We start from the raw sequence: 22,455 nt of genomic DNA, 5'->3' as shown, positions 1-22,455 counted from the left end.
TTACCTCTGAACTCTGAAATATTTGTTGTTAAATCATTCACTTGTGTCCAACTCTTCATTGATCCCATGGGCCACATTTAGGGTTTTCTTGGCTTAGAGAGTGGTTTGCCATATCCTTTTTTCAGTGGATTGAGGTAAACCGGGGTTAAATAATTTGTCCAAGGTCACACAGCTATTAATTATATATGCCTAGATTTGTACACAGATGTTCCTGACTCTAGGCCTACACACCTAGCTGCCCTTTCAAATATGCTTGCCCAAAATCTAGGATAAAGAGACTAGATTTTCCTTTCTACTTCCACCTAAGGTTTGAATCATCTACTCCATCCTTAACATCCAGTTCTTCCAATTAATAAAAACAAAAATCCAGAATTTTCCCTTCTAGCCACAGTGCAGGTCAGGGCCCAGCAGCTACATAGCAGGTTAGCAGGGAGGATTCCCAGCCCCAAACAAAGTTGGAACACTGGGGAAACAGACCAGACTGGGTTGAGAACAAACCACTACATAGAAGAACCTGAACATAAAGGAGGAAACAAAACTTCTGCATGGGCAACATCTTAGCAAGTGATAAACCAGGGATTAGACTGCAACCCCTTAATAAAAAGCTTGGGAATATGCTCCCTATACCTCAGAAGCAGAACTCAACAATCAAAATGAGAAAAAAAAACCCAAAAAGCTACTATGCAGACAGATGATAAAAATGCCATCTCAGAAGAAAGCAGCAACATAAGTCTCAAAGGAGTTTATGAATTGGACTCGAATGCAAAACCTCATGGAAGAACTTAAAAAAGATTTTAAAAAATGAAAGAAGGGAAGACAAAGAAAAACAGAAAAAAGAAATGAGAGCCATGCCAGAAAATTATGAAAAACTGACTAAAGAAATAAACTTCTTTAAAACTAAAAATAACCAAATCGGAAAAAGAATTTTAACTCATCAAAAAATAAAATCAACCAACTGAAAAAAGAATGCAATTCATCTAAAAGGTAAATGAAACTCACTGAAAACTAAAATAAATTGACTGGAAAAGGAAACATGAAATAAAAATTCCAAGCACTACAATAGCCAAATTCCAGAATTCTCGAATAAATAAGAAAAAACTGCAGGCAGCCAAAAAGAAGCATTTTAAATAAAAAGGAAGAACAATCAAGCTTCTACAGGACTTATCAATTTCAACATAAAAGGAATGGAGGGTCTAGAGGATGATATTTCGGAGGGCAGAGGGTTTTGAATTACTTCCAAGAATTTACTACCCTGTATAATTCAGCATATTCTTTCAGGGGGGAAAAAGACTGATATTCAATGAAAAAGGAGACTTCCAAAATATTTTCTAGTAAAAAGATCAGAACTGAACAAAAAATTCAATCTTCAAATACAAGACTCAAGAGATGCATAAAAAGATAAATGTAAAGGTAGGAAAAAACCCTCTAGTGAATAGCTTAATGCTGTATAAATTCCTACAGAGGAAGATAACACCCATAACTCTCCAGAATTATCTTCTTGTGATAGTTAAATGGTTGAATATAGTTGAATATAGTTGAAGGGAATGCACTTAGAGGATGTGGATTTAAATGAGACAGGAATGCAATGACTATGAGGGTGCTATAGACACTGAGGGAGGGAGAGCACTTAGAGCCTCTATACATAATTAAATCACCAAGTGACTTAACTTTACCAGATATTTTAGTTAAGGAAGGTTATACTATAATAGCAAGAGGATGGGAGCATACTTAGAAAGGTTGGACATAAATAGATTAGGACTTGATCTTGTCTTAATAGATACTTTAATAAACAAAAGTTAAAAGTGCTACTGATGGAGAACTAAAGGGACAGGAAGAAATTCTATCAGCATCAATTTGGTGTCAAAAGGAACTCAGCAGAATGTCTCTATTTAAAAATAATTTATGTAGAATTGGAATTAATTCTTAAATCTAGCAGGACTTAAGAGACTTTTTCTTAGGGAGTTATTGATGGTTTCTTCAACTTCTCTTTCTGAAATGAGCTATTTAAATATTTTGTTTCCTCTGATATTGGGGAGGATGGCAGGAAACTAATAGATGCTGGCCCAAATATTTGAATGATTTTTAAATTTTAGAGGCCAGAACCAGGAGCTATGAGTAGAAGTTGCAAAAAGGCAGATTTGAGCTTGTTGTCAGAAAAATTTTTTCAGTTAGAGACATCTGAAGTTGAATGAGGTACCAGGAGAGGTGTAAGGTTTTTCTTCACAACTCCATACCCCGTCCCATACTTCAGAGGTTTTCAAACAGGACTGGAGAAAAACTTGTCCAGTGTGTTTAATAGGGATTCCAGTTATGTACGGATTGCCTCATATGACCACTGAAGTGCTCAACAAGCTCAAATTCTGTATTTTATTAAATAATATTTTATTATACTAATATGTAGTGATTTGTTTAACTTCCTGTTTCTTTAACTTCTTTCTGAAGCACTTTTGAAGTGCTTCCTTGAATAGCTTTCTGCATGTGGGTCCTTTATTTGATCTTTGTGGTATATGTGTTGTAATGGTAGTACAGTTGACTCTAACACATATTGACTTTCCCCCAATTCCATTTCAATATATTATGGTTTAGCATCAGAAATTAAGTGAGAATTGGGGGGGGGGGGGCGGGGTTTTGCAGAAGCTGCAGAAAACATGTGAAGACCAGCAAATTAAAAAGAAAAACTTAGAAACTCAGAAATGCGGGTGGCTAGGTGGTGCAGTGGACAGAGCACTGGCCCTGGAGTCAGGAGTACCTGAGTTCAAATGTGGCCTCAGACACTTAATAATTACCTAGCTGTGTGGCCTTGGTCGAGCCACTAAACCCCATTTGCCTTGCAAAAAACCTAAAAAAAACCCCAAAACCTCAGAAATGCATAAAATGTATGTATAATATTGTATAATATCAACATATTTTATACTGTGATGATTCAAACTTCTCTATTATGCAGGGAAGTGTCAAATTTTACACATTTTCCAGATCATCAGGGTGTTAATGCCTTTTAACCCCTTTGCCAGGTGGTAGTTCTAAGGCAAAAGGTTTGTTCAGTTTTTAGTGCAGTTCAAAATTGCATTCTAAAATGACTGGACTAATTTATATCATTACTTAACAGTGCCTTACTGAGCTAGTATTTTTCATTTTCATTTTTCTGCATTTTTCTGAGGCAGTTTTTAAAAAAATCTGATGCATGTGAGGTAGACTCATTTTAATTTTCATTTCTTTAATTTTTAGTGATTTGGAATTTCAATGTGGTTATTAATAATTTGCATTTCTTCCTTTGAAGATGATCTATTTATATACTCTATATACTCTGATAAGTTTTTAGTATTAATGAGAAAATCATAATTATTGCCAATTGGATGTTCTTCAACCCTCAAGGAATATTTTTTAATATTTGTTTTAAATGTTAAATTTTATTTTTAAATTTCAACCAATATTAATTTGAGTGTTCTTGATTTTGTTAGTCAAAGATTTAATTTTTCATAGAAATTTGTCAAGTGTACATTAATGAAAATAGTTTTTAGGACATTTTGGTGGTTCTTTATTGGCACTAAATGGATAAAAATTCAACCCTTGTAGGTCAATCTATTGTGTCATCTCTAGGCAGCAAGGAAGCTTAGTGTTTTCTTCTGTTGATTATGTGTATGATTCTAACTTTTCCACAGATAACCTGTATTTTGTTATAATACCTATATATACTGAGGATCAGTGATTGTTTAGACAACTTCAGGTATGAGAACTCCCTCCAATCCATAAAGGTCTTAGCTTTGTTCATAGATTAGTAATGGTAATGAAAAGAGAATAGTAATGAAATGGTAATAAGAGAATAAGTATTTATATAGCATCTACAATATACCAGGTATGGTGCTAAGCACTTAAACAAATTTTTACAAATATTATTAAATTTGGTTCTTTCAACAGCCTTGCAAGGTAAATGCTGTTTTACAATTGAGGAAAGTGAGGTTAAATGACTTGCCTAGGGTCACACAGCTAGTGTCTGAGCCTGGATTTTAACTCAGTTCTTCCTGATTATAACTTAGTAATATTAAATGATACAAAGGAGTGGCTGATAGTCCTCAGTTGAGGCAAAGTCTGTACTGGGAATTCCTCATACTTGTAAAATCATAGTTCAGAATTCTCCCCCCCCCCAAAAAAAAAAGGAAGAAGAAAGAAATCCTATCAGTATTTAGGAGGTAAAATTGATGGCTTCTTTGAAAACTTCTGTTAGTCCATTGATACTAAAGAGGTCATTTCTGAAGAGATAGGGTATAATGGAAATATTCTTAAAAATGAAGTCAGAAGAAACAAGACCCATTCTTGATTCTGACATTACCCAAGTATTTGGTAAATTAGTTATGTTAGTTATCCCTTTCAGCCTTAGATACATCATTTGTAAATTAGTTAACCCTTTCAGCTTTAGATTTATCATTTGTAAATTAAAATGTCATAAATTATAGACTCAAGTAGTAAATACTTTGTGGACTGATAATTTTTACTATTTCATAAGAATATATGCAAATACTATAATACTAATTTTTAAAACTGCTTCAGATTTCTTATAAAAATTGGTCTATTAAATCTTCTGGGATTGTAAATTTTATTTCCCCATCGTCCTCTCATCTCAGCTCTATCAGTATGGATTTTACATGATGCTATCCTACATGATTTTAGTTTCCAGAATTGTTTCTCCAGCCATTATAATTTTCATCTCTTCAGCAGTACCTCATGAAATATTACTATGTTAAAAGTCTGTAGTTATGGTAAATATAAAGATCTGTGGACATGATCTTTCCCCTCAAGTTGCTTGCTATTAGGAAATAATAAGATAAAACCCTGCAATATAAAGCAGCTAAAAAAGGGCAAGGACTTGCCTTTTAATTCTTCTAGCTTAGTTCCTTTCACTTAGTTGCTTAATAATTGTCAGTTGAATTTGTTGGGTGGAATAAGTAAAGCACTAAAAGAATGCAGTAAAAGAATGAAAACTGAAGGAATGCCCATCAATTGGTCTCAAAGAAGCTTAAATGACTTGCCAGTTAATGATTGTAGGAATATAGGTTGGCATCAAGGTTATGGAAAGTGTTGAATTTGTATGCTAAGTAAGACCCTGTTTTACAAGTTATGAGGGTTTACTTTTGTTTTTAAAAGCACAGGGACATAATCAGTGGTGATAGTGATTTTGGACTGTATAATCCTAATCCTGCTAAAATGGTGTTGTAGTACAAGGTCTGGCCATAAAAAATTAAACTGATTGATTCAATATATTTTAATGTATTACGAAGAGAAACTCAAACCTGAGAAGTTAGGCAGGAAGCTTATCCATAGTTCAAATAACAGGAAATAAGGTTCAGAAATGGTAGTAAATGTGAAGTGGTATAATGTAAGTTATACAGTCCAATCCATCTTCTTTATAACATCCTTGAGAAAGGGCCATGTGGTCTTTTCTTGAAGTCCTGCAGTAAGGGAGATAATCACTACCTGCTTTTAGATAATTATTTTATAATTTTATTCCATATTTGTAACATTACACTAATTTGTTATAGAAAATTTTTCTTACAGTTACAGAATAGTCACAAATCAAAAGAAGAGAAAGAGGATCCATAGGTAGAAAAATATCCTCTTTATAGTGATGACTGGAAACTAAGAGAATGCCTTTTAAATAAGAAATGACTGAATAAATTATGGGATGTGCTTATGGTGGAATATGAATTTGCTGGGAGAAATGATAAAATAGGATCATGGAGGGTCGGCTAGGTGATGTAGTGGATAGAGCACCGGCCCTGGAGTCAGGAGGACCTGAATTCAATTCTGGCCTCAGACACTTAATAATTACCTAGCTGTGTGGCTTTGGGCAAGCCACGTAACCCCATTGACTTGCAAAAACCTTAAAAAAAAAAGAATCATGGAAACCTAGGAAACTTACATAAACTGATGCAGAATGAAGGGAACAGAACAATTTATACAATAATAATAACATCATAAAGACAGCTTTGAGAGAGAGTTAAGAACATTGGTCAACTACCTCTTGACAGGTTATTAAACTCAAGTTCCCAGATGTGACACATTTTAAGAATTTGTTTTGTGTGATTATATTGATTTGTTAGAAACCTTTGGATTTCATTTTCATTTTCTCCAGCTTGAGAAGCAGAGAAGATTGATGGGGTGGGGAAAAATAAGTAAAGGATTAAGATTAATATTAAAATAAAAGAATAGAGGGTCATGGAAACTTATTTTTTGAAATATACAAAAGAATACAGACACTCAGAAGGAATCACAGCATAGCAGGATAGCATTGAAGTATTTAAAAAGCAAACTATACATAATAAAGACCTGCATTTTCTTCTATTGTATATACGAACAGGGGAAAAACGTGTAACTTAAAATTTACAAGAGGAAGTGGATGATCTATGTCCTTGCTGCTTGTTTATTTTTGGTCAAGCTTTGCTTATGATAAACCAAATGATTGATTCATGAATTATTTACTGCATATATTTTGTGCACAGAGTATGTTACAGGATATGGATAAGCTATCCTCGATAAGAATGTATGAAGAAAATTAAAAATTTTGAGCTTCACTCCTAGTAAAAACTGGTGTTCAGTTTGCGTTCGTTAACTTTTTTGATAAGTGCAGGTCTGTGTCTTGAGGAAAATCTGGTTTTAAAAACATGCCTTATATTTATATAATTAATAAGAATGAAAAACACAGCACATCCTTTTGAAAGATATTAAGTACAAATTACATTAAGTGAACATAATGAACACTTGTTAGATATGTTATATTTTGGGGGGGGAGGTCTATGATTACTAAGTGACTGCTGAAATTTCCTACCTACTTTGAAATTCCATAGCAATAGTAAAGTAATAATTTATTCTTACTCTTCTGTATTTTTCAATGCCCACATTTACTGAAGCATACTATAAATAACTCAGTGTATATAATTTCTTGCATGGAAGCAGTGATGTCAAAAACCGTTTTTTAAATAGAATGTTTTTTGTCTTTGGCAAGGTGGTGAAAAGATTTTTTTTAGGTTTTTTTTTTTTTTGCAAGGCAGTGGGGTTAAGTGGCTTTCCCAAGGCCACACAGCTAGGTAATTATTAAATGTCTGAGGCCGAATTTGAACTCAGGTCCTCCTGACTCCAGGGCCAATGCTCTATCCAATGTGCCACCTAGCTGCCCCATGAAAAGATATTTTCATTATGTACTTAGTCTTTCTTTCTCCCTTCTGTAATATGATACCAGGTATATACCTGACCTATATTTTTTCACCTTTATTGAAATTTCATTTAATTTTTCTGACTACATGCAAAGATAATTTTCAATATTCATCCACTTGCAAGTTTATGAGTTCCACATTTTTCTACCATCCTTCCTTCCCTCTTCTATTCAAAGTGGTGAACAAACTGGTAAAAGTTATACAGGTACAGTCATGTTTAACATAATTCTATATTAGTCATATGGGAAAGAGAATTAGAATTTAAGGGGGGGATGAGCAAAAAAGGAAAACTAATAGAAGTTTTTAAAAAGTGTTCTCCATTCAAAATTCACAGTTCTGGATATGGACGACATTTTCCTTAACACTGTCCTGCCTTTTTTTAAAAATTTATTTAAAGCAACCGGTTAAGTTTCTTGTCCAAGGTCACACAGCTAGGCAATTTAGTGCCTGAGGCTGAATGTGAACTCAGGTCCTCCTGACTCCAGGACAGGTGCTCTATCCATTGTGCCACCTAGTGCCCTGTCCTATCATTTTAAAGATCTGAATCTTTGCTTATTCTTCACTTATACTAAAAAAATGAATTGTAACTTATTAAGTGCTTCTTGTTATTGAGTATCTTTCAAACATATAATAGAGAATGAGAGGCAGTTATAGCTAGTTAATATTAGCAGATAATTTATTTTCACATTACCACAATAATCTTGTTGTAAAAGTAAACATAAACTCTCCCCCCCCCCAAAGGTAGAGAAACCTCAAGAGAAATGGAGTGAGAGGGAAAAAAAGTATACTTCAGATATCATCAGCTTTGTCCCTGGGATGGGTTGGCATTCTTTATCATAAGTCCATCAGAGATGTTGCTTCAGTATTTTTTCCCATAGTTGCTATATCTAACTATATTTTACTCCATTCTATTCCTCCCCACCCATTTATTTTTTTTCTCTCTCTCTCCTTTCACTCTGTCCCTTCTCAGAAATCTGTTTTATCTAACTACCCTCTCCCACTGTCTTCCCTTTCTTTTAATATCTACACCCCCCTCCCCTCCCTCTGTCCCTCTTCTCCCATCCCTTTCCTCTCCTTTTTTCTCCAGGGTAAGAAATATTTTTATATCCTACTGAGTGTGTATGTTATTTCCTCTCTGAGCCATTTCTGATGCCATTCCTTCTCATCCCCCCCCCTTCACTCCATTACAGAAGAATTCTTAAAGAATTGAGCAACTATTCTTTAGTTAATGATAATAGGAAAGCTGGGTGACACTAAGAAGGTATAATGTTATTTTTAGAAAGTAGCTTAGACTAACAGTCTAATTAGTAATTCTAGAATAATGTTTGTACAGTAATAAACCTCTAATACATTGACTCCTTAAAAATATAATTTTAGGTTTTTTAATGTTAAAATATTCTATAAAATTTGTTGTCTTACACACATGGATCATACTTATGAAGTTATGACTAATGTCCTTATATTTTTACTTCACAGATCATTTGAACTTGGAAAACTACAAAGACAAAAAAGAAGATACAAAAGGAAGTAAAAATGCCGAAACCAGTAAGTATATCAATTTATTTCTTTTGACTTAAACCTCTTTCATTAAATATACTTCATGGAATTAAGTATTATGTTTCCATCATTGCTCAAGACCTTATCAGATCTTGGGAACTAAGAAAATTTTAATATAGTTCTGCATTTGATTGAAATGTAATTGGTAGATCTTAGAAGCCTATTTTAAGTCATCAGTTTAAATGTTTTTCATTTTTCATTTAAAAAAAAACTTAATACCTACTATTATTGTCTCACCCAGGCTTCTTTCTCTTAATTTTATTTTTTTAAAAAACTTTTCAAGAGGAAAATATTGTTAAAAGAACATTGAATTAAGTTCGAATGTCAGTTTTGCTACGTGTTTTAAAAGGTCGTTTATCACTTCTAACCCTACATGGTCTCTAAAATCTTATCTAGCTCGATGATGATCATGATGATAACAATGATGACTTGCATTTACATAGTGCTTTATGGTTTGTAAAATGCTTTACAAATTTTATCACATTCTTTCTTTTGCTATAAATTTATTTTATTTATTGAATTTTGAATTTTACAATTTCCCCCAATCTTGCTTCTCTCCCCCCACCCCCCATAGATAGTCTTCACATTGTGTGCATGCTATACATTGATCAAAATTGAATATGTTGAGAGAGAAATCATATCCTTAAGGAAAGAATAAAATATGAGATAGCAAAATTACATCATGTGATTTTTTTGATAACTTTTTTTTTAATTAAAAGTTATTTCCTTTGGTCTTCGATTTTCAAAAATCCACAGTTCTTTCTTTGGATACAGATGGTATTCTCCATCACAGATATGCCAAAATTATCCTTGATTATTGTACTGATGAAATGAACAAGTCCATTAAAAGTGATTATTACCCCCATGTTGCTGTTATGGTGTACAGTGTTCTTCTGGTTCTGCTCATCTCCGCATTATTTCATGCAAATCCTTCTAGGCATCTCTGAATTCCCATCTCTCCTGGTTTCTAATAGAATAATAGTGTTCCATAACATACATATACCATGTACATATAGTTTGTTCAGCCATTGCCCAATTGAGGGACATTCAGTCAATTTCCAATTCTTTGCTACCATAAATAGAGCTGCTATGAATATTTTTGTACAAGTAATGTTTTTAACCGTTTTTCATGATCTCTTTAGGGTATAGACCCAGTAATGTATTGTTGGATCTAAAGGGTATGCACGTGTTTATTGCCCTTTGGGTATAATTCCAAATTTCCCTCAAGAAAGGCTGGATGAGTTCACAGCTTCTCCAACAATGTATTAGTGTCCCAGATTTCCCACATCCCTTCCGACATTGATCATTGTCCTTTCTGTCATATTGGCCAGTCCCACCTCAGAGATGCTTTAATTTGCATTTCTCTAATCAGTAATGATTTAGTATCTCATTTATTCTTAAAACAACGCTGAGAAGGATGGTTCTGCTGTTTTCCCTTTTTTACAGATGAGGTAACTGTGATAGAGAAATTTGCCTAGTGTCTGAGGCCTGTTTTGAACTCTGGTCTTCTTGAGATCCAGTACTTTGTCAACCACCTATGAGATTTTTATGTGAAATTACCTTCTATCAATTCTATTCAGTACACATTTTTTTAAGAGTCTATTATGAGGGTGGCTAGGTGGCGTACTGGATAAAGCACCAGCCTTGGAGTCAGGAGTACCTGGGTTCAAATCTGATGTCAGACACTTAATAATTACCTAGCTGTGTGGCCTTGGGCAAGCCACTTAACCCCATTTGCCTTGCAAAAACCTAAAAAAAAAAGTCTATTATGATCAAAGCAATGTGTTAAGCTATGATGATAAAATGACAAAAATGCAAAACAAATCCTATAATCAAAGAACTTATATTCTGCAGTTGGTTCCCTTTTTGATCACAGGATTGGTAGAAACAACTTAATGAAAGGGGTGATAGAATATTCCACATTATTTCCCCCTTTTTATGATGCTACATTTATGCTGAGCCTTGGTTTTTTCTAAGCCCCGGCAAAATAATGCCTCTTTTAGGAAAAAATCACTTATTTTTAAAACAATAAAATTCTTCCTTTTTTCCTTTTATTTCAGTGCTATCCCCCCCCCCCCCAAAGCAGCATAAAAGAAAAACAAAATCCTTATTACAGGCATATATTGTCAGGCATATTCACATTAGCCAACTTGGAAAAAACACATTGTTCTGTACTCTGTCCCCCACTCCTGTATCAAATGATTTGGGGAACATGTTTATAATGATCAGGCATCTAGAATCATAGGTGGTTATTACACTGATCAGAGTTCCCAATTCTTTAAAGTTGTTGTCTTTATTATTTTGTTGTTATTGCATAAATTGTTCTCTTGGTTCTGTTTACTCTGAAACCTTTCTCTTCATCATTCTTAGAACATAATAGGGACGTCTAGGTGGTGCAGTGGATAGAGTACCAGCCCTGGAGTCAGGAGTTCAAATCCAGCCTCAGACACTTAATAATTACCTACCTGCGTGGCCTTGGACAAGCCACTTAACCCCATTGCCTTACCAAAAAAAAAAACACAGTGCCATTAAATTTTAATATCCATTTGTTCAGCCATTCCTCAACTGATGAACAACCTGTAAGACTCTCATTTTCTGTTCATCTCAAAAAGTATAAATGTTTTTGTATATTCTTGGAGTTTGTTTTATTTTCTCCCATTAATTTAATACCCCCCTTCTCCCTTTGCCTATTTCTTTCCTTTTTTCCTATTGAATGAAACATTTATGTACCCAATGTGTGCTTTGTACACCCAGGTTTTGCTCCTTTGACCAGTTCAGATGAGTGAGGTTTAAATGTCAGTCCCTTCTTCCTAGCCTCTTTTCCTTGTTTGTGTAGAAGTCTATTTTGCATCCCTGAGTGAGATAAGTTTCTGTAACATTCCTTTCCTTTCCCCTTCTAGTATTTTACTCTTCCCTCTCCATTCTTCAAGACATAATAGTATCATATTTTTAACATAGTTGTACATATACAATCTATATTGGAATGCTTTCTATCAGGGGTAAGGAGAAAAGGGGGGGATGCAGGGAGAGAAAAATATGACGCTCCAAAACCTAGCAAAAAGATAATTTTTTTTTAAAAAAAAGACAGAATCAGTCTCAGACTTTGTTCAATTAAGATTTCCTCTGTGACCCTTGATGATTATAGGGTTCAGAAGGGACATATAATGTGAACTCCCCATTTTAGAATCTGAGCAGTTTATTCTTGTTACTTAGCCACTTATTGTCAGTCATGTTTACCTTTTTATGTTTCTCTTAACTCTTTCTGTGTTTGAACTTAAGAATTTCTACTCATCTCAAGTCATTTCATTAGGGATATTTTTATAAAAAGTCCTTTATTTCATTTAAGGTTCCTTTTTTCCCTGTGGTAAGATTATACTCTGTTTTGTTGTAAGTTATATTTAGCTATAAGCCTATATCCTTAACCATCTAGAGCAGAGGCAGAGAATCTCTAGTCCTCGGATCATATTGGTTTAGCATTGCCAAGAATCACTGGATTACCATAACACTTTCTTTAAACAAAAAAAATATATCCTAGATATCACATTTTATGAAATCTGTCCAGATCTCTTATAATAAGTTAAAAGGAGAAATAGCAAGAATCAATCTACTAGTTTCCTTTTGAAAGAAAGCCTAAAATGAAAATTCTCAGGACCAGCATAGCCAAAATGCAGGGCTTCAAGGTCAAAACAAGAAATACTGCAAGCAACCAGAAAGGAAGAATTCAAGAAGCCACAATCAGGATAACACCTGATTTATCAGACTCCTCTATAAAAAAGTGAAGATTTTTTTTTTTCTCTTTGATTTGTTTTCCAAGTTGTAGTAAAATTATTTGAAATAAAAAGGAATCTAAGGACAAAGCCCAATGAATCCTCTATGATTTGATTTGCAAAGCTAACATTTGCATGTCAATTTAGGTGACCTGACCCCTCTGAGGTCGAAGATAAGGAGTGATTTATAGAGCTGACTTTTTATAACAAAAAAGAGGAATTAAAAGAAAATGATAGAACCTTGTTTTGAACATAATTCACACTTGGACACAGAAGGTCACTGACTAGCTTGCTTCTGAACTCTCATCTCTTGATATACCACTCAGGGTCACAACTTCCTTATTTTGGACAAGTGCCAGGTATGAGTTCCTACCTTTGTACACCTTGGATTTGTGACCTGGAACTCTGTATTAGGTAACAAGATTGCTATTTGGCATCTGTGCTGTCAGAATCCCTCTAAAGAGTTTAGGAATGTTTTTGTTTGGGTTTAGGACCTGTTCTTTCCCTTGTGCACAGCCTTTCTCTATGTTAGAATGCTCCCAATGCAACATGCTCCTGGTCAGAACTTGCCCCAGTGTCCACAAATCTCTTTCTTTCTTTCTCTCTCTGTCTCCGTAAGGGGAGCTAGGTTGGAAAAATTATTCACTGTGATTTTTTTCTTGAGTTTCTCCATCACGATTTAGTTTGGTGATTTTTCTAGATCCATTTGCAAAAATTGGCAGGAAAGAGGAATTCACTGTACTGCATTCTACTGCTTTGCCATTTTGACTTTACTTCTCCAAAATTATCTTCCCCCTCAGGCCTGGATTAATTCATTCACTAAAAAATGATTATAAAGAGTAGAAGAATCTTAAAGCATGATCTCATGTAATAATACCAGAGGTCTGTGTAATGAAAGGAGAGATTGGATTTAAAAAAAAAATCTACCTGGGTTTGAAACTTTGAATTCTAGTCCCAGCTATACAAACTACTACTGTACACCCTTCAGTAAGGGACTCAGCCTCTCTGAACCTCTGTGTGCTCAATCAGAAACTGAGACTATTTCTTCTCTACTTACCCCATAGTTGTGAGTGTCAGATAAAATGTGAAAGTATTTTGAAAATAGGAAATAATAATTACAATTAAGTAATACATTCTTTACATCTCAGTGTCTGGTGCATAGTTCTTTCTTTTCTTCCCTCCAATCGCTCCATAATTTTACATACATTTGATCCTCACAACAACCTAAAGAGGGATACAAGTATTAGCAGCATTATTATATTAACTTTGCAAGTGGAAAAATTGAGACTTTCTTAGCCTTTTATACTGGAAAGATTAAATGATTTGCTCATTTTTGTAACATGGAGGGTAGGATTCAAGCCCAAATTTTGTTTCTCCTAGTCCAGTTGTCTTTATATCATACAGTAGTGTCTCTATAGAAAATTGTTTTGCAGTACAAATGAACATTTAATTTTTGTAAATTGGTTTTGTTTATAAAAGGGGCTTTGAATACCAAACAGAAAATTTTATATTTGATCCTCGGAGTGACAGAGGGCTTTAGAGTTCATTGAGGAGAGGGGAATTATCATGGTCTGACCTTTAGTGGTTGAATGGAGAATTAATTTGGAGTGGGGAGAGACTCAAGGTAGGCAAAACAAAATAAGTATAAAAGAACTTTAAATTCATAAGTTTTTAATCATACTTCTCAAATTATTAAAGATTAGGACTGTACTAAGATTTTGGGGACATTATATCTCTGAGTAAATAAAAGAATTAAAATTAATTCCACAGAGATTATTAAATATTGTCAGGTATGCAGAGTGTTCTTTGTTAAGCCTTTGGGGAGATACTATAATGCAGGGAAGAAAAGAGGTACTTAAAATTTAATTTAGTAGAATATTGTTTAATTGCTCTTTGCCCAATGTAAGAGTTTGCCATATAAATAGCCTTATAAAAGATAAGATTACTGATTTAGCCCAGTATTTACTAGAAAAAATTTTTCATTTTGCTGTCTGTCTCTCTCTCTCTTTCTCTTTTTTCTTATTACAGATCAATGTAAGAGTAACTACTATGGATGCAGAGCTGGAATTTGCTATCCAACCCAATACAACTGGCAAACAGTTATTTGACCAGGTAAATTTACTACCCATGTATATTTTTAGGTACTATTTTCCATCTTATTTACTACTCATCATTGATAAGTTGTTTGTAGAGTATGTGTATTTTCATGTTAACATTTATCACTATTTGGACAGGACTTTTATTTTTTTTCATCTTAATTATAAAGGACACTCTGTTTCTGAGGTGAAATTGAATGATTGTTTATTGAATTCTTTATGAAAAGCACTGTTAGTATTGTGAGAATGATCTCAACAGTCTCTTTGAAGAACTTATTGTCTGATAAGGGAATGAGATATGTAGGAATAATATGATACGAAGCAGTGTGTGATGAGTATAAAAAGAAAAAGATAATAAGCAAAGTTCTATACATGTTCAGAAGAAGGAATGATCACATCTGACAGGAATGACCATCAATTAGCTAATATTTTTGTTGAAAGTTGAAGAAAGGAAAAATTTTGAAAAGGGAAGTCAAAGTAATTTACTTTGAGCACCGTTTGATTATTTGTTTGCTATTACCTAGAAATAGGTGATACAGTGGAAAGATCTCTTGATGTATTCAGAAGGCCTGGATTTAAATATTAACCTTGCCATTTACTAATATGTATGGTATTAAGCAAGTTAATTGACATCAAGGAGACCTTTTTTTCTTCATCAAAAATGTGAAATTTTTGGACTTAATACATTTTTAGGGCCCTTTGCAAATCTTAATTTATTATGGCCTAAAATTTCTGGTAATAGTCTTAAGAATTTTAGCAGATACCTTAACATCCTTGAGTGTTATTTTTATTAGTTGACTAAGCATCTATAAAATTTGGTAAAATACATAATTGAACTTTAGAAAGTTTGCTTTTCTTTTTAAATCTAAAGATAATATGACCAATTATAGGCAAACATTAAAGTCTTGGAAGGATTTCTTATTATGAGTGAACTTTTTAGGTTTAATTTTAGCACTTATTAAAACCATTAAGCAGACATCTTGTTAACTAATACCAGAGACATGCTTTCCTCTTCATTCTTATTTCTACCCTTCTTTCTTATTTCTAGTCCTTCTAATTCTAAATGTAGAGTAGAACTGAATTAAATAAGAATTACACAGTATAACAAATGTAGCTTTAATTCTACTTCATAGCAAATTAAAATAATTGTCATGCTATATCTTTTTCTTTGTTTTTTAAAGTGTCTATCTTGGATTTGAACTCAGGTCCTCCTGACTCCAGGTGCTCTGTCCACTGCACCACTTATCTGCCCCTATGCTATCTCTTTCTAATGGTATATCATGAGAAGGGAGAGGAAATGATCTTCTTACCGAAAATTGAATACCTCAAAAAATGAAGTGCTATTAATTATCTTTATATAAATGATTTTTTTTTACCTTTTTCATGCTTAGTCACTTTATTATTACATATTCAATGCCTCTACTTTGACTCCCCAAATGATATCATATAGAATACCTGGACCTAGAGGCAGGAAGACCGAATTCAAATCTGGTCTCGGATAATAACTTTGTGACTCTGGTCAAGTCATTTAACCTCAATTTCCTTTACTTAACCTGGGGATAATTATAGCAGCTACTTTTGTTGTTGTGAGGATCAAATGAGATAATGTGTCAAGTGCTTAGCCTTTTTTTTTCCTGGTTTAGAATAGGTGCTTAATAAAGACTTGTTTCCTTTCTCATCTTTCATGACCAGTGTCATTCAGCCAGCTATTTTCTTTTGAAGTTAGCAGTATCTAATCTTCCATCCAATCCATGTGGTTATCCTTTGAGTCCTGAGGCTATATGCAATCCTTTCTCAAGGAGTTAGTATCTAATTCACTGTCTTCCTCCCTTTTCCAGCTCCTACCCTTAGTATAAGGGACATAAACAATCTCCCTAGCCATTCAGTTTCTCAGGCTCTATATTTTTCATCATCTATTCTTCCATTCTGTCTTGGCCATACATGTTCACCTACTGGATCTTACCATTATGCAGAAATGTTACATTTGCCCAATTTAAATTCTGTTATTCCTCTATCTGACTATTATTCTATGCTGTTCGCCTTTTCTTTTTTTCTTTTTTCTTTTTTTCTTTTTTAGGATTTTGCAAGGCAAATGGGGTTAAGTGGCTTGCCCAAGGCCACACAGCTAGGTAATTATTAAGTATCTGAGGCCAGATTTGAACTCAAGTACTCCTGACTCTAGGGCCTGTGCTCTATCCACTGCACCACCTAGCTGCCCCTACCTTTTTTTTTTAAAGAAAGATTTTATTTATTTTGAGTTTTACAATTTTTCGCCTTATTCTTGCTTCTCTCCCCCCACCCCCACAGAAAGCAGTCTGTTAGTCTTTACATTGTTTCCATGGTATACACTGATCTAAGTTGAGTATGATGAGAGAGAAATCATATCTTCAAGGAAGAAAAATAAAATAAAAGATAGTAAAATTGCATAATAAGTTAATGTTTTTTTCTAAATTGAAGGTAATAGTCTTTGTTCAAACTCCACAATTCATTCTCTGGACACAGATGGTTTTCTCCATTGTAGATAGCTCAAAATTGTCCCTGATTGTTGCACTGATGAAATGAGTGAGTCCATCAAAGTTGATCATCGTCCCCATGTTGCTGCTAGGGTGTACAGTGTTTTTTTTCTGGTTCTGCTCATCTTGCTCAGCATCAGTTCATGCAAATCCTTCCATGCTTCCTTGAATTCCCATCCCTCCTGGTTTCTAATAAAGCAGTAGTGTTCACATGACATACATGTACCACAATTTGCTAAGCCATTCCCCAATTGAAGGACATTTTACTTGCTTTCTAATTCTTTGCTGCCACAAAAAGGGCTGCTATGAATATAGCCCTTTTTCATCATCTCTTCAGAGTATAGACCCAGTAGTGGTATTGCTGGATCAAAGAGTTATACATATTTTTGCTGCCCTTTGGGCATAATTCCACATTGCTCTCCAGAAAGGTTGGATGAGTTCATAGCTCCACCAACACTGTATTAGTGTCCCACATTTCCCACATCCCTTCGAACATTGATCATTGTCCTTTCTGGTCATATTGGACAGTCTGAGAGTTGTGAGGTGGTACCTCAGAGATGCTTTAATTTGCATTTATCTAATAAGTAATGATTTAGAGCAATTTTTCATATGACTATGGATAACTTTGATTTCCTCAACTGTAAATTGCCTTTGCATATCCTTTGACCATTTGTCAAGTGGGGAATGACTTGTTTTTTTGAAAATTTTACTCTGTTCTCTGTATATTTTAGAAATGAGTCCTTTATTAGAAATACTAGTTGTAAAAATTGTTTCCCAATTTACTACATTTCTTTTGATCTTGGTTACCATGTTTTTGTCTGGCTATGCACCCTTTCTGAGTCCATTCTTTGCCTTTATTGAAATCTAGCTTTCAGCACATTCTCAGGCCATTGCCTCCCCCTTAGTTGATTTCACTTTCTTCTCTCTAGATTATTGAGCTAGTGCATCTCAGCACTGCTCTTTTTTTTTTGTCCATTATCATTGCCAAAATTCACCCATGGAATACACACCTACCATCTGAATCCTCAGCTCCTACTCAAGTATTGATAAGCAGAGCTGGAGGAAGTCACATGATCCAGATGATGAGATGTATTATATATCAATATTCTTCATCCTCAACTGGTCCTTCACTGCAACAAGGAAATTTCTTTTATTTTCTCGTCAGTCAATTCTCTATCTTACTCTCCATAAAAGCTTTTCTAAATCTTTTCTTTTTCTCACCAAACCCTTCTTGCCTCTCTTTCCTCTTTCCTTCTTAGTTGAAGATCCTGCTCCTATTAATCTGATAAATCTGATAATATTTAATGTTTTAGCAGTATCTTAGTTGCAAAACTTCATGACAATCCTTGGAAATAGATGCTATTATTATCCCCATTTTATAGAGGAAAAAAATTCACAGAAAGTTTAAATGACCTTCTGGTGCTCACACAGCTAGTAAGTATCTGAGTCAGGATTTAAACTCAGGTCTTCCTGGCTCTTAAGTCCAACAGTCTATATGCTGTGACCCTTAACCAGCTTACATTTTTTATTATTTTCACATTACTAAAATAGTCTTGTTGTAAGAGTAAACACAATCCCCCCTCCCCCCCACAAAATTAAAAAAAAAACTCTTGAGAAATAAAGTGAAAGAAAATGGGGGGAAAATGTGCTTCAGTCTGTTCCAATACCATCAACTCTATCTCTGGGGGTGGATCACATTTTTTATCATAAGTCCATCAAAGATGTTCCTTCCATATTTTCCCACATTTGCTGTTGCTGCTGCTGCTTGTAATTCCTTCTGTCCATTTCTTCCCACTACCAATTATTATATTTTCTCTCTTCTTTTACTCTGTCCCTCTTCAAAAGTGTGCCGTGGGATAGTCGAATTTCACAGTGGACAGAGTACCAGCCTTGGGGCCAAGAGGTCCCAAAGCCTTTATTCCCCCCCGCCCCAGACCCAGCAACCACCCATGATCCCAGACAGGCCATCCAATCCTACTACTTTGCTAAAAGTAAAAAAAGAAAATGTGCTATATCTGACCATCCTCTCCTTTGATCCACCTTCTCCTCTATCCCCTGCCTCTCCCTCCCTTCCCTTGTTCTCTTTCTCCCATCCCCTTTCTCTCCTTTTTCTTCTAAATTTCTATGCCCTATTAAGTGTGTGTGTGTGTGTGTGTGTGTGTGTGTGTGTGTGTGTGAATATATATATATATATATATATATATATATATATATATATATATATATATGTTGTTTTTTTCCTGAGCCATTTCTGATGAGAATGAAAGCTCCCTCAATCCCCCCTCACTTTCCCCCCTTCCATACTATTGCAAAAGCTATTTCTTGGCTCTTTTACATGAGATATCTTCGTCTATTCTACCTCTCCTTTTCTTTCTCCCATTACATTTCCTTTTCACCCATTGACTCGATTTTAAAAATGTTATACATTCATGTTCAGCTCCCTCCTATGCCTCATCTATAAAAAAGCTCCTTTTAACTACTCTTATAAATAAGAAGGTTCGCATGAGTATCATCAGTATCATCTTCCCCTGCAGGAATACACGAAGTACATCATCATTAAATCCCTCATAATTTACCCTTCTCATCCACCCTCTCTATGCTTCACCTGAGTCCTGTACTTGAAGATCAAACTTTCTGTTCAGCTCTGGTCATTTCAACAGGAACATTTGAAATTTCCCTGTTTCATTGAAAATCCATCTTTTCCCTTGGAAGAGGATGTTCAGTTTTTCTGTGTAGTTGATTCTCAGTTGCATTCCAAGGTCTTTTGCCTTCCAGAATATTATATTCCAAGCCCTATGGTGGATGCTTCTAAATACTGTGTAATCCTGGCTCCAGCCCCATGATAATTTGAATTGTTTTATTCTGGCTGCTTGTAATAGTTTCTCTTTGACTTGGGAGTTCTGGAACTTGGCTATATTATTCCTGGGGATTCTTTTTTCTTTTGGATCTCTTTCAGTAGGCCATCAGTGGATTCTCTCAATTTCTATTTTGCCTACGATATCAGGACAGTTTTCCTATAGAAATTCTTTAAAAATGAAGTCAAGGCTCTTTTCCTAATCATGACTTTCAGATAGCCCAATAATTTTTAAATTGTTTCTTCTGGATCTGTTTTCCATATCCATTGTTTTTTCATTGAGACATTTCACATTTTCTTCTAATTTTCCTTTCTATTGATGTTGTTTTATTGTGTCTTGATTCCTTACAAAATCATCAGCTTTCCTTTAACTTCATTCTACATTTGAAGGTTTTGTTTTCTTCAGAGACCTTTCTTATCTCCTTTTCCATCTGGCCAATTCTGCTTTTAAGGTATTTTTCTCATTAACTTTTTTGAAGTTTTTTTTTTTATTTGATCTAAACTAGTTTTTAGTATGCTATTTTCTCCAGCATTATTTTGGATCTCCTTGACTAAGCTGTTGACTTGGTTTTCGTGTTTTTCCCTGCATCTTCCTCATTTCTCTTCCCATTTTTACCTCTACCCTTCTGTATTTAATTTTCAAAACCTTTTTTAACTCTGAAATAGCCTGAGACCAACTTCTGTATTTCTTGGAGAATTTAGATGCAGAAGCTGGGACTTTCTCATCTTCTGAGTGTGTGTATTGGTTCTCTATGGGACCAAAGTAATTGTGGTTGGATTTCTTGTTTTTCCCCTGTTTACTCATTTCCCCAGCCTCTGCCCTGGTTTTGGAGTGCTTCCTGAGGTTTTTTTTTTTTTTTTTTTTAGATTTTTCAAGGCAGTGGGGTTAAGTGGCTTGCCCAAGGCCACACGGCTAGGTAATTATTAAGTGTCTGAGGCCGGATTTGAACTCAGGTACTCCTGACTCCAAGGCTAGTGCTCTATCCACTGCGCCACCTAGCCCCACCCCCTTCCTGAGATTTTGAGTATTATTGGGACACCCCTGCAAGGACTTCAGTTGCTTCAAGGTCTTATGAGAGGCTCTGACTGCTCTCCTGCTTTGATCTGCTTTGATCTATGGATGATCACAAGCACAACCTTCTGCCCTAGAGCTGTGAGGAGGGTCCCTACTCTGTGGCATTGGGGAGTCTCAGACTGTGACCAGAATCTGAATGCAGACAAAGCACAAGAGTCTTGTCCCAGGGCCAGAGGAGAGACCTCAACAGTTTCCCCCCTTTACCCACCCCTTTACTTTCTGTGGTTTGAGCACTCTGGAAGCAGCTGCCAGGTGGCTCCCTGCTGGGTGGTTCTCTGGGCCTACTCTCATTTCCTGGGATCTGGATTGCGCTGATGGCCGCAGCCATGCTGGCCTGGGCTTCATGCTCGCTCTGGTAGAGGTTGCCCTGCTGATCTTCCGAGTTGTTCTTGGTGTTCCCTGGGTTGCAAGTTAGTAAACTGCTTTTGCTGCCAAGAGCACCAGGTGCTAGCGGACTGTTCCCAGAAGAACGGAGCTCCTTCACTCCAGCCCAATATTCCTGTACTGCCACCCCCCTCCACTCCTGTGGAACAGAGCTTTCCCAAGATCTTCCAGGTTATTTTAGGCTGGAGAACTGCCTCACTGGATTTTTTTCTGTGGGTTCTGTCTCTCAAATTTAGTTAGAGTCATAATTTTAAGGTTTTTGGAATATTTTGGAGAGAACTCCTAGGAAAGGCTCTCTTCATGCTGCCATCTTGGCTCTGCCTCCCCGCTAGTATTGTTATAATACTTATTTCTTAAAGTTTATAAAGCACTTTACAAATATTGCCTTTGAGAACACCCCTTTGTTCATCTCAAAATCCCTTTTCATAATCCCCGAAATGTCTCTTGACTTTTCCTCAGACTTAGAATAAAGTGACACTTTTTCTCATTAAGGTCAACCCCTCTACATTTGTACCTGATATCTTCCTCTTTGTGTTTTCTTGTAACCTTAATCTCTCTAAACTTCAGTCTCTTTTCCCCACTGGCTTCAGCATCTCTCTTCCTTTAAAAAGAACTTCTCCATTCCTTCAAAATATTGTCTTATATCTCATTTCTCAGATAAACTTGAAAAAAAGTTGTCTGTAATCTGCCTGTACTTTCTCTGTTCTTAACCCCTCACGCTTATAGCCCCTACCTCATCATTCAACTAAAATTACTTCCTTCAGTGTTACTAATGATCTCCTAATTACCAAATCTTATTATCTTTTTTTAAAGACCTCATCCTTCTTGACCTCTCTGCTACATTAAACATTGTTGACCACCGTCTCTTACTGAATACGTTATCCTCTCTGGGGCTTTTGTGACACCACTGGCTCCTGGTTCTCCTCCTTCTATTACTTTTCTTACTCTTTATTGGTTTGTCAACCATATAATCCCATATAAGTATAAATGTTCCCCAAGGCTCT

The 22,455-nt window shown here is 35.2% G+C and overlaps 1 protein-coding gene across 2 annotated transcripts in view; it reads left to right on the top strand.

Annotated features, from left to right (window-relative positions):
- RDX (radixin) overlaps positions 1–22,455 on the top strand; it is a 100,605-nt gene that overhangs the window by 23,821 nt on the left and 54,329 nt on the right. For both annotated transcript variants that reach the window (XM_074216636.1, XM_074216637.1), the window contains exons 2-3: positions 8,682–8,750; positions 14,558–14,641. In XM_074216636.1, the coding sequence (XP_074072737.1) occupies positions 8,739–8,750; positions 14,558–14,641 (96 nt within the window). In that variant the 5' untranslated portion in view covers positions 8,682–8,738. The remainder of the gene's footprint in view (positions 1–8,681; positions 8,751–14,557; positions 14,642–22,455) is intronic.

Source organism: Macrotis lagotis, chromosome 1 (assembly GCF_037893015.1).
Source record: "Macrotis lagotis isolate mMagLag1 chromosome 1, bilby.v1.9.chrom.fasta, whole genome shotgun sequence".
Classification (NCBI taxonomy): domain Eukaryota; kingdom Metazoa; phylum Chordata; class Mammalia; order Peramelemorphia; family Peramelidae; genus Macrotis; species Macrotis lagotis.
The sequence above is the reverse complement of the archived record's forward strand: the minus strand, read 5'-3'. Positions and strand labels throughout refer to the sequence as shown.